This window comes from Arvicanthis niloticus, chromosome 4, assembly GCF_011762505.2.
Source record: "Arvicanthis niloticus isolate mArvNil1 chromosome 4, mArvNil1.pat.X, whole genome shotgun sequence".
NCBI lineage: Eukaryota > Metazoa > Chordata > Mammalia > Rodentia > Muridae > Arvicanthis > Arvicanthis niloticus.
The window spans coordinates 19,989,417-20,007,323 of NC_047661.1; the positions used below are offsets into that span (position 1 = coordinate 19,989,417).

At 46.2% G+C, this 17,907-nt stretch overlaps 1 protein-coding gene and 1 long non-coding RNA gene across 5 annotated transcripts in view; both read left to right on the forward strand.

Moving 5' to 3' along the window:
* Positions 1 to 17,907, forward strand: part of LOC117707754 (uncharacterized) — a 464,176-nt gene that overhangs the window by 423,344 nt on the left and 22,925 nt on the right. For 3 of the 4 annotated variants that reach the window (XR_013109764.1, XR_013109765.1, XR_013109763.1), the window contains one exon: positions 971 to 1,253. This is a non-coding gene — a long non-coding RNA (uncharacterized LOC117707754). Of the gene's footprint in view, positions 1 to 755; positions 1,254 to 17,907 lie in introns of those variants that run through there. The other variant, XR_004606661.2, reaches the window with a different exon arrangement.
* Positions 12,815 to 15,112, forward strand: Sox2 (SRY-box transcription factor 2). The gene has a single exon (XM_034501276.2). The coding sequence runs from the start codon at positions 13,054 to 13,056 to the stop codon at positions 14,011 to 14,013; it is 960 nt and encodes a 319-aa protein (XP_034357167.1). The 5' UTR covers positions 12,815 to 13,053; the 3' UTR covers positions 14,014 to 15,112.

Here is a 17,907-nt window from a genome sequence, read left to right on the forward strand (position 1 = left end):
TTTAGATTAGCAGAAAGGAAGGCCAGCTGGGGGTGGGAGGGGGTGCCTTGCCCCCCTGCCCCTCCTGTGCACATGGAGGATGCTGACACACGGGAGGAGGCACTTCTCAGGGTGGAAGAAGTCCTTGTTGATATGCACGTGTCTGATTCATCTGGTAGCGTGGTCCCCCAGCCTGGGGAGAGGAAAGCCACATTTCCTTAAGTCATTGGAACTGGGATTGCCTGTCTCTTCCCTCCCCCCCCCCCAACCCTCCTTTCACCCACACACAGTTAAAACTGCATTGCCTTCAAGTCTGTACTGAGCCTGAGATTTAGGGTTTCATAAGGTTACTGCACTACTGATACAATTGCATGCAGATTTTTAAAGCCTTCAAGAGACAGATGTTTGGACTGATTAAGAATTGAGGAGGAAGCTTGCAGCTGCACCAAGGAATAATGTATTGGGCAAATATTTTAATAAAAAATATGAAGAGATCAGCCCGACCTTCCAAGGTCTTCTGCTTAAAAAAAAAAAAAAATCTTTATCAAACCCCTATTCTATGGCTTCAATAAACAGAACCCATTACCTCACGGAATCTTTTGTTGGCCCCATACAAGAGAGAACAAAATGGTTATTCAGGGGAACGCTTTGGATTTTATTGTGAGTAGCCTGCACAAAGAGCCGTGTTATTGTATTTAAAAGAACCATCTGTAGCAGAAACAATGGCATCAAATTATCTTTGAATACCCACTGAAAAACATAAAGCTTGTTTTTTTTTTTTTTTTTTATTCTTCTGTACGGTGGGGGACAGAGCAGTGTTAGGATAACTGACTTTTTTGTTGTTCTCTGGGTGCATTCTTCCCGCTCCCCTCTCTCCCCCTCACCCTCTCTCTCTCTCTCTCCTCTCTCTCTCCCTCTCCCTCTCTCTCTCTCTCTTTTAAAAAATCAGCCATTTGGGGTTTTAAGCCATAAACGATTTTTCTTGTTGCAGGGGATTGCAGAGGCAAAGCTAGGCTAGGTCTTGGAGGCTGGTGTAAGGCGGTGCGGGTAAGCAGGACGCTGATGGGAGAGACTGGTCGAAGAAAAGCCGAAATGGATTCTCCGTGCCTCGGATGGAGGAAGAGAGGGGGAAGTACGAGCTCCTTCAACTCGTTCTGTCCGGTGAGGAGTGATCCAGCTTGGGCTGACAAGAGGCTCCGGAGCCTTCACGTTCAGTGCTTTTTTACCTGCCAATCAAACTGCTACAAGACAACACCCTGATCTGGCATGGTCGTGTAAGTAGCTTGCAACCCAACTTTGACATTCAAGGCTAGCTTCCCCACCCCCAACACACACTCACTCACTTTCTTCTCTCATTCTGTCTCTTTGTGTGTGTGTGTGTGTGTGTGTGTGTGTGTGTGTGTGTGTGTGACCTTTAAGAGATCTGGATACCTACCCTGTGTGGCAGTTACTTAACACAGGCTGATTTAAGGCTGAAGGTGTTAAGTTTGGGAATTAAATGCTAATTAAGATCTCTTTAATAAATGCAGAATTGAAGTGACATTTTATTCTCTTTTGAGCAGATAGTTTTAAGGTCTGAAAGTAATCAAGGTGGTGTATTGTGCTTGAAAGGGGTTTGTGTATTTCTTTTTTAAGTGAAAACTAAGAAACATCCGTGAGTCCCCATAGGTAAATCCAATAATGAAAATTTTCGGGTTTCCATCTTAAAACGGTTAAATTCTAGTATTGCTCTCCTCCTAAGAGCCTTGTGCAGACCGCAGTGACTTGGAATGAAAGGTACAGATACTGAAGGGTTCATTTCAATCCCCGTTGGGACTGGGGGGGGGGGGGTTGTAATTGGGGTGAGAGAGAGCTTGTATTTAAAAAAAAAGTGAGGCAGGGGACATGACGAACCCTCATTCTTTATGCAGCTGGAATAGAGGGAGTTAGAAACGCAAGGGGGCAGGATCATCAAGAAATATTACCTGAGAGGGAATACAGAGTCTGACGAGGCTGGGAGCTGGGAGGGCTGAGAAAAGCTGGCTAGGGCGGTGGGCTACTCTCTGGCGCCCTCTAATGACAAATCGAACGACATTGCCTTCGCCATCCCACGCTCAGGAGGGTTTTGTCGCTGCTGAAGCTGCGGGGTTTTTTGTTGTTGTTGTTGCTTGTTTGTTTGGTTGGTTGGTTGATTTGGTTTGTTTTTGTTTTGCTTTGGTCTGCAGTTAGTAGAAGAGATAAGTATTTTTCAGTCCAGAAACTTAGTACAGGTGATTTTTTGGCGCGCGTATTCCCTCCAAGCCAAAGAGAGGATAGATGGCTGTTTGGTTCCTGGAGCGAGGCCCTGTGGGGATGAGCAGTGTGGGGGAGGGGGTCTTCTCAGCCTGAGAAGTGTGGTTGGGAAGACCAGTCTGAGGATCATGCATCCTGACACCCGCCCATCATGGCAATTCAAGGAGGCTCCTGAGGACCTCGGTCACCTAGGCGTGCAGCGGCCAGGGGCCTCCCTTTCCTTCTTTCTCCTCCTCTTCGTCCTCCTCCTCCTCTTCTTCTTTTCCTCTTCCTCCACTTTCTTTTTCCTCTTTTTTTTTATTTAAAATTTTGGTAGATAAAGGTTAATCTTAGGCTGAATGATAAAGCTATGATTGACAAGAGAAAAGGTGTTGAGGGCAGGTCGCGCGGTCTTATTTACAGCCCACTGCTTGCTGTAGAGCCTTTGTTCGAACTGGAAAACTAATCTAGTGCTGATCAAAGCACCGCGGAGTTAAAGGACGGTAATGACTGCTAATTTCATTCCAGCCTCAGGCAACCCCCGCCGCTGTAATTAAAGACACGCTATTTAAATACAGGTGAAGGGTAGGTTTTTTTTTTTTTAAGTTGGGGTGGGGGTGGGTGGGTTACAATTTTATTTAGACTTCTCCTTGTACTATGATGGTTATGTGGTCCAACACCGAGTTTTTCCTGTTAGAATTCCTTTTTGTCATTTATACCTGGCTTTGAGGAGCCATCAGAGTAAAATGTGTCCATCACATAACTGCCCCATTTAAAGAAAGTATGGAAGGAAACAGACCTGTAACTGTTTAGTGAGGGATTTAAATATTTGGGTCTCTTTTTCCCCCTTCAAATTAACAGAAGGGCCTTCAACACCGCTAAAATAAAAAAGTATTAGAAACTTGTGGCAGGGTCAACAGGCCAGCCAAAAGAATAAGCTTCAGCTTTTAAAGTACTTCTAAAGGATCGTATGAATGTATGGAAAAAATATTTTTTAATTAAACAATTTCCACACACAGTGTAGCTGCGTATTGGCTCAGAAACCTTATAATTTTACAACCCATAGGAGTTTCTTTATAAGAACATCAAAGCTCTACATTTTCGTAGTTGGTTAAAACTGATACCCTCTCTTCATACACACGCACACCCCACACACCCAAAAAGAATTTAGCCTTTAATCTCTTTTTATCCGCAAAGACGAAAGCTCTACTCTCGACCCCGCCAGCGGCTGTCGCGGTCGGGCCGGGAACAGCTCAGAAGAGAAGCGACTCCGCGGTCTCGTGACAGCGCCCCCTATTGGACGCAGTGGGAGATGCACATCGCCCTCCCGAACCCGCTTCAGCCCTTGCCCTGGCGTTAGAGAAAACTCTTTATTGCCCTCAGAAAAGAAAGTGGGGGTGCGGAAACAAGTTTTTATGCCCCGAAAGGATAACTATAATTCAACAAAAAGACAACGAGATTATTTTTTTTTCAATTCCATTCCTTTAAAAAATGACACTCCTCCTTACACCCCAGTTTTCCCCCATCCTGGCTTGGTTTGGGGTCTTCTTTTAGAGGCTATGCGATGGCACCACAGAGAAACAGAAAGAAAAATGCTTCTTCGGCTTGTCCGCTTTTCACAAAATAACACTACAACGAAGAGTGCTTCGCTTAACCGCCAGCTGCGTTTCAGACACAAGGTTCCCAAATATAAAGTGCTTGGGTCTCTCTCTAGTGGATGAAGTAACTCGTTTACATTTTGATTATTATTAATTCCAGAATTAATTAAAAGTCCAGTCTCTCCTTCAAGTGTTTACCTTCCCTCAAATCACTCTTGATCAAACTTTCCCTTCCTGGCAATCGGTTAAATTCCAGCTATTGTCTAACAAACAGGTGTCTTTTTTACTTTGATATCAATGTAAAGTTTGAGGGGAGGTTGGTCGGTGATACATTTTATTGGTTAGGAATCCAAGTTATCCTGGAAACAGTTTTGATTTGTCTTATTTAATACTTCCAAACCTGTCGGTGTAAGAAAAGAGCTGTAACTTCTGTAGTCTCCTGATTGATTTAGAAAGACAGACTACAAAAAGAACACAGGCTCTGGATTCCCAACAAAGCGGAAAACGTTGGTTTGTTTAGTTTAAAATAAAAAAAGAAAAGGAAACTATCAACAAATGAACAAAATGGCCATTTCCTACTTCGGGGGGCATGCTTGCCGTTTTAACTCTGATCCGCAAGGTTAGGGCTTGCCATCGGAACCTAGCTTAACACTTCCTAACAGGATAGCGTTTTGCACATTTAATGCCGTATCTCTGCAAATCTCCTGTTGGGGATGTGCTTATTCCTCCTCCAGATTAGCGGATCCGAGATGGTTTTTAAAGGTGTTGCTCCGCGCAATGACATGCCCTCTCATCTGATGTCGGGGTCGGATCTCGGAGGAGAGGGGGGTACACATCCAGCTTTTGAGAAATCTGCCGGACAGTCTGTCGAAATGATGGGCATTCAGGAACCGTTGCCTCAGCACCTCCACCCTTTTCTCCACGAAGAGGTTAGGCCTGGTTTGGGAAATCCCAACCTGGGACTAGCCTTGTGACCCCACGCGCACCGAGGAGCCTGGGGAACGCTTCTTGGGCGTCCTGGGTCCCAGCGCTGCGGTCATCTGTCTCGCGGAGCAGAAGAGTAGAGAAGCCAAGAACAGGCCCTGCCTCGGAAGCGGACTGCAAAAGGGTTAGACAACCGCCATTGGGAAGTGCAGAAAAATTGACAGTGGACGAGCCTTCTCTCCAGCATGAGGACAGAAGACCTAGGCAAAGGTCAGAGGGGACAGGCGTGCAGCCCGCCAAGTCCACGACTAAGCAAGGTCGGAGGAGAATGCACAGTCAGGTTGAGCAAGAAACAGTGAGGCAGTGGGTGAGCCAGGCCTGAGCGCGCCACCCATGCTCGGTTGCATTGTGATTCTGCAGCCGCAGGTGGCTGAGCCCCGGCCCCAATCCCACGCCACAGGACTGCCAGCGGGGAGGAGACCCCTCCACCTTTGGAGACTAGGAAGGCCGCCAAACAGGAGCTGAGTTCTCCGCGAAGGCAGAGCCTCCTGGGGCTGGCATCCCGCCGGATCTCCCCAGCCGCGCTGTACCCTTTAGGGGCGTGGCAGGCGCTTTGGGTCTGTAGTCTCCGAGTCCAGGCTTGAGCCCTGGCGGGTTGGCTGGGCGCCCTGCTTTGTAAAGTAGTGAGTCTTTCGAGATCCTGTGAGCCAGCCAGCCGGGTGGGCCAACTTAGCTTAGGTCCACTGAGTCCAGGCCAAGTCCTCAACCCTTCCTTCCTTCTTTTCTCCCTCCCTACCTCCCAAGCTTAAAACGCTGAGAAGCAGGGTGTGTGGTTTGCACTTGGGCAGGCTATTTGGAGATGGGGCAGGGGCAAGGCTCATTAATAAGATCCAGGTTCGAGGATGAGCTTCCGTTTATTAAGTTTAGGCTTCTTGTTCGTTTTTTTTAATGCTGGAAACCCTTTTAGTTCCTGGAATTTAAGTCCCAGACAAAGAGCCAGGGAGAGAACCGGACCAGGCTGAAAGGAGCAGAGCTACAGATAGATGAACATCTCTCAATAAACTGTCAAGCTGTGGCTCCAGAACCAGGGCTCAACAGCTACGTGGGCTGCTGAAGGGTGCAGATACCACAAGTACAACTTGACACCATTGAGCCCACAGTGCTTGTCAATAATCTGTGAATTAGGTGTAGAGACTGTCACCATAGATCATAACAGTTTCTGAAGGACTCATTACAGCATAACGTGTCAGTGATCTCCAAATTAAGGGCGGGGGGAGTGAGAGAGGAAGAAGGAGTGGGGGCCGCCAACAAAAAGCCAAGAAGGGTGGGAGGAGAGATAAAAGTCAGAGCCCCAGCTAAGAAGAAGGCTTTAAAGATTATCAGGCCTGCGATCTGAGACTTCCGCGGGGATGGGTTTGGAAGCCCAGTTCTGAGCCTGGGCTGAGAGAGATGCTGAGGAGAAGCAGAAGTGGGCCTCAGGGAAAGCTGACTTCTCAGACATTGCTTTTGAGGTTAGAGGAGTTTGGAAGCGGCCTCCTGAAGTCAACAGAAGGCCTGAAGGATGCCAGCCGGCCCAGGATAGATTCACAGCAGTTTAGTCTGAGCTACAGGCAAACCTTCCACAAGTAGACTTAGCTTCTTTTAGGTCTGGTGGTGATTGGGGGTGACTTTCACCACACAGGTTTGCTTTAACTTCTTGTCATGCTACAGGTGGAAGGCTCTCCTCCATTTTCTGTAAAAAGCGTCCAGTCCAGAGAACCAGAGTTCCCCCTTCCCCTTCCTTCATCCTTGCTCTTGGGGTTCCCTAAGACCCTTGCTTTCTGAGGCTTATCACTTTCTGTTGTTGTTCGTATTCCATCGGGCTGAGCTTCCGGAAAGGAAGCTTTTGAGTGACACAAAGCAGAAAGTTATGTGAGGTCACCGAGGAAAGACAGAGCTCCGGGCTAAGCGTTCCAGCTACTTGGACTTGGCTGCAGCAGTCACATGTCACTGGCCTGCATTGCTGTCACTTAATGTGGGTCAGAAAAACCTCAAGGAAGGCTTAGGTTTGTTTTTAGATGGCACGACTAAATAAAGTAATTGCAGCTAGAAATTTTTAAAGGAGCATCTTTTTCTTTAAATTGCGGGAAACAATCATGGCCATTGGACAAAAGAGGCCATATGCATGCCTTTGGTGGGATGAATTGCCCCAATATTTGACTGTCAAATAAGTGTATACATAGACTTTCAAGCATTGATTTGGAGGTGCAGAAGGACTAAAGTCTCTCTGGAGTGTTTGGACTCTCTGGTGATCCCCCGACCCCTGATTTTTAGAATCAGAAGTGCGATTGAAGACCAGCAGTAACCGCTCTTCATGCCCTCGGTTTGTCTGTAACAGGGGAATTTCTGTTTTAAAGCAATTAGATCATCTAATGGGCGAACTACATTTCCCCTGGACAGCAACAGCAGTGGTAGAAGCAGAATCTCAGGGTTGATAAGTCATGAAATGAAAATGAAAATTAGTGAAGTATGAATCCTCTGCCCAGAAAAAGAAAAATAATTGATCTGGAATATCTAAAAGATGTAAAAATATATGAAGCTCTTCAGTCATATGACTTTTATATACAGCCCAGGAGATTCGAAAAGGCGATTTTAAAAAATAATAATGCAGTTGAAAGCAAGAGGGAAATGTATTAAGTTTGTAACTGCCAAACTCTTTTTTAAATGTATTTACTTCATCAGTGAGAGATGGAGTGAAGTGAGCATAATGGCCACAGGGCGGACCACCCTGCATTCCTCAGGTTTCAAGGGTCCTTGCAGCTCTTGAGGGAAATTATTTGGTAAAATTGGGTCTGGGCTTCAACAGCCCCTTGTCCATTTGTTACATATAATACCACTTCTCAAAATTAAAGGCAAGGTCCTGGAGAGACACAAGAAGAAAAAAATATGATTAAGCAATTTTAAATTAGCAGTGTACCTTGTATCCATATGGTAAATAAAAAGGGATAAAAGTCTGTGGCTGTTCTTTGTAGCATCTTGAAAAATGGATTATGGACGCTGTCAGTCATCTCTCATACTTACCAAATATAACATTGAACATAGGAAGGAAATGGGGTGGGTAAGGCACCAATGAAAGAACAGCTATTATCCTCAAAATCGTACTATGAAAATTAAGGTATCCCTATAGACTTTTCAGTGAAGGAAACTTAGGGCAGAGGAGAGGAAGCTTCACAGGGATGCGACTCAATTTCTAATTCCTACCCTAACTTTCCATATCCTAATTTTTCTAACACATTTCTTGTTGATTATTTTTGGAAGGTATTGATTTTGTATGCTTCCTTATTTATTTGGAAAACAAATCTTCTAAATGCATTTCTCTATCTTCATCTGTGTGTCTTAAACCTTAAAGCTCTGGTCCTTCTGGATGCTCTGCTCAGCAGTACCTCCACCTGCCATGTGGATTGACCCAGGCATTTTTTGTGTGTGACTTAGAGGGCAGAAGGAAGCATTTTACGCAAGTAGCATGTTCCAATGTCCTTACTCTATAATTCTCTGGTTTCCTGTAGTATTTGGGGATAGACAAATAGAACCTCATCAGATTCATCAGCCTTTCCCTACGTCTGTCAATATTCTCTGCATTTTTGGCTTTTAAAATCATGAACTTTTCTATAGTTTCTGCATTTCTGTTTTTTTGGATTTATTTGCCTCTTGAAAGCCAGGCTCTGCCGTAATTTCCCTCGCTGCAGAAGGATCCCCTGCTATGACTGTGGTCAGAAGAGATGCTTAGAAGGTTAGCATTTAAAGGAAAGAGGAACTTAACAAAGGAAGGGGGGGCACTTCGTTTGGTTAAAGCTGGTTCCCAATATATTTAACCAGTTCCAGAATTAGAAAGCCTTTCTGTACATTTTCTTCTATTTTTCTTGCTCCTTTTCCTTATGTAATGAAATTAAAACTTTTGGAGCCCACAGTTGACATTTTTCAGAAAATTGAGTTATCAAGGCAGTAATTATTTCTCGGGGAGATAAAACTCTCATAGCCCTAACTGTCAAATAGGGCCCTTTTCAGATTTTAATTACAAAATAAAATTAGTCTGCTCTTCCTCGGAATGGTTGGCGAGTGGTTAAACAGAGCTTTCCCCCAATACTGGTGGTCGTCAAACTCTGCTAATTAGCAATGCTGAGAAATTCCAGTTAACAAGGGCATTCTCCGAGACTCTGCAGGTCCCCTGCCGTTCGCCTTCATTTCCATAAGGAGATTAGGAGAGGAGGGGAACCCACTCAAATGCAGATGCAGGAGCGAAGCGTTTTTAACAAGCATCATAATAGTAAGATGCTTGGCTAGTTCTCGCTAATTACTGCAACTTAAACCTCTATTTGCCACTAAGAAGAAAAAAATAAGTCTACAGTCCGCACCTCCACAACATTGTCAGTTGGCTTCAGATATAATACTCGAGGAGAGAAAAATGTAAAAGATTTTAAAAAAATAAAATAAAATTGGGTTATACTTGGCAGTTAAGGCTTCTGGCTTGGGCCAATAGCAGAGCTAAATAAAATCTGATTACTCCAGGCATATGCTAATCACTAACGCTGGTCTAGAAGTGTATAGCTTTTTGCTGCCCACGAAGAGAAGTGTTACATTAGGTGAACCACTTCCAATTTTCATAAACTATGCCAGTAGCAACATTTTACATTCCCAGAGGATGAAGCACCCTGTTCCAAGTCTTTTTTTTTTTCTTTTTTCTTTTTTTGATTGTCTGCTAGTGTATTGTGTTGTTGGTACTGTAGCCAGCTATTATAACCCCAAAAGAGGCTTGCCTCTGTCATGGGCTGGGGCTGTTATAGTTATTATTATACTTAGGAGACTATGATGGTGTTGGATTGAAATCGGGTGGCCAGTGATCTAATTTTTTTTCAATATGTTCTAAAAATATTCTAATGAGAAAATGGGTTTTACTACCACCACTTTCTTTAATCTTATTTTCGTCGCACATTATTATGCATAAACACCAGCCACCATTAGTTTATTGCCTCTGATAAGTACAGTAGACTTAATTAAAATAAAGCTGCAAATAAATACTACAAATGATAACACGACTGTAATGCACTCCCATAGTTTATTCATATGATAAAGCAATTAACAAGAGACCTAGCCAGACCCCTTACCCTTTTTAAGTAGATTATTATAGAGTTCAGGTGCAATCACATATCTGAGAGGTTCAGAATATTCCAGAGGGGGAAGAAAAAAAAATCTGCTTCCTACTAATCTTAAAAGAACGATATCTATCAAGATTTAAAGAGATGTTCTTTTATCACCATCCATTATCAGTATTTATATTAATAAATATTTGCCACCGTTGTCTACATCGACTCGTTGGGTTTTTTTCTTCAAACTTAATTATCCATAAGCTTTTTCTAAGTTTTCAGAAAAACGCTATTAAGCACCTACCGATACATACACAATCACAAAGTGAATGCTCGGCCTGCCCTTCGTGGCGCGCGGACAATCATAATTCATTCATACTTTGAATCTCATAATTTATACCTATTTTCCCCTCGTTTAACCTCCCACTTATCTGGCGGTTCTATGTACATTTCTAAGTTAAGCAAATTAAATTTGATTCTTATGATTTCGTCCCACGGCTTATATGATATGTTAACTTTTCTTTTGTTTAGATTATGTGTAATTAGTTTGATCTTCCATCCTCCTCGTTTTTTTTTTTTTTTTAACTTTATTTTTACACACCTTCTTTCAAAGGTAAAAGCAGTCTTGGAAAAGCTAGTCCACCAGCAGGGGGCGCAGCAGCCACATCTCAGAAACTAGGCGCGCTGAAAAGTCGGTGGCCGCCTTCCCTAGCTCAACCTTAGCTCTAGTCTCCAGAGATTCGTGTTGAGCGTAATAGAACACCCCGATTAAGCAGAAAACAATGCTTTAATTTGAAGAGTTCCAAATATTTACGCGTTTCTATAAGTCCTTTCCGGGTTCCCAAGAACTAAAGCAACCAAAACTTAAGGAGAACCTGGAGCAGGGAGAGGGTGGAGTGGAGAAGAAATTATTTCTTTCAAGTTTACAAAAATTCTTTACCACAACTTTTCTGAGTCTAAAGTGGGCATAGTTAGCTGAGTGTGACAATAGCGGCCAAGCCTGGGAGAATAGGGATTGGAGACGTGGGGGTGGGGAAGAAGCGGTGGTTGGCAGAGGGAAGAATAAACAGGGCAGTTTGTAAGGACAATGAGCGGAGCGTGGCCGGCAGATACCCTTCTGAACGTTTTCTTTAGGCAGAGTTGGGGTAGATGAGTGGAGGAGGGGCTGCGAGAGTATTGCAGAAAAAAAAAAAAAAAAAGAAAGAAAGAAAATAAGTAACCCTGATGGTTTAAGCTCTTTATTTAAAAAAAAAAAAAAAAATGGCATCAGGGACTTTCTTCCTTCTCCCCTCTTTTGTACCCAAGTGCATTTTAGCCACAAAGGTTCCAACAAGAGAGTGGAAGGAAACTTAGACGGGGCTTTGTTTGACTCCGTGTAGCGACAACAAGAGAAACAAAACTACCTATTTGTAACGGACGTGGTGCTGTGGCTCTGAGCTTTTTGAGCGCCTGCCGATTGAAATCTTTACGTCTGGACAATGGGAGATCGGCTAAAATTACCCTCTCGGGTCCTGGGCGGGCAAGATTCTTGAGCCCCTACCCCCGCCCCCAGCCCATTCTCCCACAGCCTGGGCTTGCTCGGTCCCGACCCCTCGGGTTCAGCGGGCCTTCTCTCTGCTCTCGCCGCCTACACCTGTACATCTGGACCCCGCGCGCTTCCCAGGCCCCGGCGCCTCTCGGCCGGGCCTTCGCGGCTACCACCGTGCCAGTCAGCAGGGGCAATGCGGGCAGCGCTGCCCCATCCTGGGAACGCTGCGTGGGAGGGAGTTTGCTAGCGCAGCCCAAATGCCACCTCCGTGCCTCGCGGTGGGATGCCAGGAAGTTGCGTGACCCTCCCCCATCCCCTGCACTCTGGAGCTTCTTTCTGTTGATTCTTGTCGTTCCCCAGAGCTCTCATTTGAAATTGCCACCACTGAAATCCTCTAGTGTCGGGGTTGAGGGTTAGAAAAAGAGGGAGGAGAGTTCAAGCTTTGCCTTTGCACCCTTTGGATGGGACAGATTGGTGGGGGAGGGAGTTAAGGTTGAGGACACGTGCTGTGGTTCCTTGAGCCTCACCTGAGTCGGCCTAGGAGAAGGCTGTGAACAAGGCCTGGCCCTAGCTCTCTCTGCTCTACAGTCAGCCACATGGGCAGAGGACTCGTGTTTGAGAACCGAGCCGATGACGCGGAAGCCAGGAGGGCACAGAGGCCTGAGGCTTGGGTCTAACTTCTCCTCTGTACTGTGAGAAGAGGGGGTGACTGGGTGTTGGCAACAAGGTTGGAAGAGGGGCTGGGACAGAGAGCTTTGCCGCGGATGAGCGGAGGAACAATGGCACACCACCTCCGGCCCTGCCAGCTTCCTGAAATACTAGTTGGACGGTCGCCCTGAACCACCCATGGGCCTCGCCCCACCCTGGCCCCAGCTTCCCGCGCCCCATCCACCCTTATGTACCCAAGAGAGAGCCAATATTCCGTAGCATGGGGGAAAGGAGCTGTCGTCTTGGTGCTGTTTACCCACTTCCTTCGAACAGGCGTGCGCCGTGACCTGTTGCTGAGAACGGGGGGGATACAAAGGTTCCCCCGCGGCCGGCTACAGGCAGCGGGCCCGCCTCCCCCGCGCGGTTCGGGGCACAGCGCTCTGCTGGGCTCGGCTCGGCGGCGCGGCAGGCCCCGCCCCCTTTCATGCAAAACCCTCTGGCGAGGCTGGGCTCCGGCGCAGGAGCCGGCGCTCGCTGATTGGCCGCCGGAAACCCATTTATTCCCTGACAGCCCCCATCACATGGATGGTTGTCTATTAACTTGTTCAAAAAAGTATCAGGAGTTGTCAAGGCAGAGAAGAGAGTGTTTGCAAAAAGGGAAAAGTACTTTGCTGCCTCTTTAAGACTAGGGCTGGGAGAAAGAAGAGGAGACAGAAAGAAAGGAGAGAAGTTTGGAGCCCGGGGCTTAAGCCTTTCCAAAAACTAATCACAACAATCGCGGCGGCCCGAGGAGGAGAGCGCCTGTTTTTTCATCCCAATTGCACTTCGCCCGTCTCGAGCTCCGCTTCCCCCCAACTATTCTCCGCCAGATCTCCGCGCAGGGCCGTGCACGCCGACGCCCCCGCCCGCGGCCCCTGCATCCCGGCCCCCGCGCGCGGCCCCCGCAGTCCCGGCCGGGCCGAGGGTTGGCGGCCGCCGGCGGGCCGCGCCCGCGCCCAGCGCCCGCATGTATAACATGATGGAGACGGAGCTGAAGCCGCCGGGCCCGCAGCAAGCTTCGGGGGGCGGCGGCGGAGGAGGCAACGCCACGGCGGCGGCCACCGGCGGCAACCAGAAGAACAGCCCGGACCGCGTCAAGAGGCCCATGAACGCCTTCATGGTGTGGTCCCGGGGGCAGCGGCGTAAGATGGCCCAGGAGAACCCCAAGATGCACAACTCGGAGATCAGCAAGCGCCTGGGCGCAGAGTGGAAACTTTTGTCGGAGACCGAGAAGCGACCGTTCATCGACGAGGCCAAGCGGCTGCGCGCTCTGCACATGAAGGAGCACCCGGATTATAAATACCGGCCGCGGCGGAAAACCAAGACGCTCATGAAGAAGGATAAGTACACGCTTCCCGGGGGCTTGCTGGCCCCCGGCGGGAACAGCATGGCGAGCGGGGTTGGGGTGGGCGCCGGCCTGGGTGCGGGCGTGAACCAGCGCATGGACAGCTACGCGCACATGAACGGCTGGAGCAACGGCAGCTACAGCATGATGCAGGAGCAGCTGGGCTACCCGCAGCACCCGGGCCTCAACGCTCACGGCGCGGCACAGATGCAGCCGATGCACCGCTACGACGTCAGCGCCCTGCAGTACAACTCCATGACCAGCTCGCAGACCTACATGAACGGCTCGCCCACCTACAGCATGTCCTACTCGCAGCAGGGCACCCCCGGTATGGCGCTGGGCTCCATGGGCTCTGTGGTCAAGTCCGAGGCCAGCTCCAGCCCCCCCGTGGTTACCTCTTCCTCCCATTCCAGGGCGCCCTGCCAGGCCGGGGACCTCCGGGACATGATCAGCATGTACCTCCCCGGCGCCGAGGTGCCGGAGCCCGCTGCGCCCAGTAGACTGCACATGGCCCAGCACTACCAGAGCGGCCCGGTGCCCGGCACGGCCATTAACGGCACACTGCCCCTGTCGCACATGTGAGGGCCGGACCGCGAACTGGAGAAGGGGAGATATTTTCAAAGAGATACAAGGGAATTGGGAGGGGTGCAAAGAGGAGAGTAAGAAAAATCTGATATGCTCAAAAGGAAAAAAAAAAATCTTCCGCAGCAAAATGACAGCTGCGGGAAAAAACCACCAATCCCATCCAAATTAACGCAAAAACCGTGATGCCGACTAGAAAACTTTTATGAGAGATCTTGGGACTTCTTTTTGGGGGACTATTTTTGTACAGAGAAAACCTGAGGGCGGCTGGGAGGGCGGGGGAATCGGACCATGTATAGATCTGGAGGAAAAAAACTACGCAAAACTTTTTTTTTTTTTTTAAGTTCTAGTGGATCGTTAGGCGCTTCGCAGGGAGTTCGCAAAAGTCTTTACCAGTAATATTTAGAGCTAGACTCCGGGCGATGAAAAAAAAAGTTTTAATATTTGCAAGCAACTTTTGTACAGTATTTATCGAGATAAACATGGCAATCAAATGTCCATTGTTTATAAGCTGAGAATTTGCCAATATTTTTCGAGGAAAGGGTTCTTGCTGGGTTTTGATTCTGCAGCTTAAATTTAGGACCGTTACAAACAAGGAAGGAGTTTATTCGGATTTGAACATTTTACTTTTAAAATTGTACAAAAGGAAAACATGAGAGCAAGTACTGGCAGGACCATTTTCGTGGTCTTGTTTAGAACAAACGTTCTAGATTGTACTAAATTTTTAACTTACTGTTAAAGGCAAAAAAAAAAAAAATGTCCATACAGGTTGATATCGTTGGTAATTTATAATAGCTTTTGTTCAATTCTACCCTTTCATTTTGTTCACATAAAAAATATGGAGTTACTGTGTTTGAAATATTTTCTTATGGTTTGTAATATTTCTGTAAATTGTGATATTTTAAGGTTTTTTTTTCCCCCTTTTATTTTCCGTAGTTGTATTTTAAAAGATTCGGCTGTTACTGGAATCAGGCTGCCGAGAATCCATGTACATATTTGAACTAATACCATCCTTATAACAGCTACATTTTCAACTTAAGTTTTTACTCCATTATGCACAGTTTGAGATAAATAAATTTTTGAAATATGGACACTGAAATTATGCCTGAGTCTTTCATTTCTTTGGCTAGCATGCTTGCTTATACATAACTTCTTGGGGAACTGGTTAACTTGTTCAGCAACCGAGTTTTTGATATTGCCAGCAATGTCTGTTAGTGTTAACTGCAGAAGGAAAAAAAATGATGGCTGGATGATTAATAACGGGAAACTGAAATGCGCTGACATTTCTAGAATAGAAACTAGGGGCATATATTGTAAGTCCGCCCCCTCCTTTCCTGAGCTGCGTGAATAAGCCCGATGTGGGCTTAAGCTCTCTTGTAGCACTTGTTGCAAGAACGAGTCAATTCTGAAATTTTTCGTGTAGCTTAGCGGATGGGGTAGTGAGCCAAAGCAGAACCAGGTTGGTTGGGCTGGTTTTCATTTTCTTCACAACACAATGGCCCTTTGAAATGTGGTTTATAGGGGAAAATGATGCTTCTTGTATCGGAATAATTACAAAGTAGACACGCCGGGTAGGTGGTTGGGTGACTCTGGCCCTGCCATTGTGTGAGGAAACAAGTGGTTTTCTGTCTTTGTTTCCTGACTTCATAAACTTTGTCCTCTACGTTTTCCTGTTTGGGGTGAGGGAAAAGCGAACGGCTTGCAAAATTCCCTTAATTATCATGGACTTTTTATTTATTTATTTCCCCCCCCCTTTCTCCCCCACCCCCCACTCCGGATTCCACTTCTTAATTTGGCAGCGCGGGTCCAAGCCTGTAGTCCCAAATCGGATAATCTCTGCAGCTGGTTACACGCAAAAGAGAAGCCAGGCAACAGACATATTACAGAAGAAAGCTCTCGACTCCGAGGTAGATATTTCGCATTGTGCGCTCTGATCACATTTGGACATGATTGTGCTTTTGATCTGTTAACTGTTTTACTACAGTAGTAGAGAGAGGGGGAGGAGAGAGGGTGGGGAAACGAGATTGGATTTGCTGTTTTCTTTTGCCCCAGGAAAAGTAAAGAGAGGCTGGCGACGTCCTCGGCTGGAGCGGAAAAGTTGGGGGAACCGCCGTGGTCTTTAACCCGCGGGTTCTGGCGTAGCCGAGGCCGCTGGCCCGCTTTGCTATTTTTATTTTATTTTACTTTATTTTATTTTTGGCTCCTAGTTTCGGTCTTCTATCCAAAGGCACCACGAACAAGAAATGGAGCGTCCTTATGAGTTCGGCCTTGTTTCTCTATTTCTAGAGTGTCCTCTCGCTGCACCCCTGCAGAAGTTAGGATTCCTTGGCGCTCTCTGCCCTTCAGCTGGGTACCAGCCGCAGCCAGTTCTCTCGGCCTCTAGGCCTGTGTTGCCTCTTTTGCAAGAAAGTAATTTCTTTCTTGAGATACTAATGTTTCGTGGAGGATTATGAAGGTCTTGTTTTCTGTGTTTATATTTCTTCTCGGTCGTTTCATTTCGGGTATATAGTGGATTGTTTACTTCTTCATTTTCGTTTTAGGGGTATGTACTGGGAAGGGACATTTATTCAGTTCCCAGTCCAAGCTAGGCAGTTTCCCCTCTAATTAATGCAGAGACTCTAAAAGAATTTCCCCGGGCTCGGCCAGCCATTGTGATGCATATAGGATTATTCACGTGGTAATGAGCACATTCGGCTGTTCTTGCTCACACATAGGAATAAAAGAAACTTTGAATAAAGAAGCAAACGTTGGTGCTAGGGGAGAGGGGAGGATATTCCCGGAACTCAAACCAATGGATAGTATAGAATGTAAATATTTTAAAACTAATATATCTTACAGTTATGTATAAAGTTTACAATAATTGACCCGACTCAGCCTCCCAACTTAAAGGAACAAGAAAAGGGCTCAGTGTATCTGACCCAAATCAAACACTTTGAGGAGATGCTCTGGTTCAAATATTTTGCAAGATAGAAGAGCACTTTTGAGAGTTGAACTCATTTAAACGATTATCATTATGCAAAAAAAAAAAAAAAAGAAGAAGCCCAGTTCTTCCTCTTATCCCACCATATCTCCAAACCAAATAGTTTAAAAGTAGAAGAGGCCGAACTATTGTTTGCAAAGATAGACGCTCAGATAAACTGCAGCTGCGGAACACTCTCTCGCCGCCTTACCCATCTCATTAAGAAGAACAGTTCTCAAGATGTGTAATTGCATACCTAGGCTAATATTAATAAGCAAGTAATTTTTAAGAATAATTTTATTTTTAAGAAAAGAGATAAAGTCATCATCCTACCCAGAGAAGGCTTGCTGCTGTCACTGCCTGCAACTTCTTTCCTAGGAATTTTATTCTGGTCAGTGAGGCTTCATTTTCAGTCAAGAGGGGGAATTTTAAATGTTGCTCTGACTTTATACACAGACGAGAAATCTGTAACAGGAGGAGCATATAATCTGTTCTTGCTACATCTTTTCTTCCACACCCACCCCTTCATATCTTAAAAAGTGTTAACATATTTTGCTGAGCGGGACTGGATTAACAAGGTTCCTCTGCCAATGCCGGGAAGCTGGTATCACAGACCATCCCAGGGGAAAATGGCTCACATTAACCACTAAATGAATATTTGACAAGGACTCACTCGGAGGTATTATTACTATAAATGTGTCCCTACTGGACTTTTCAAGGTCAAAGAGCAATGCTTCAATTAATTATTTAGACTGCTAGTAGATTTGGATGTAATAGCTGTACTTATTTCTGGAAAGCGACACATTCTTGCAGTGGGGAAACCTCCCGAGACTGTCCATCAGAAGCATCTCAAATGGAAAGGTGTGTGAAGCCCTGGCATGCCCAAGCTGACTTTTTTTTTTTTTTTCCAATGAAATGTTTTCCAGGGCCAAAGA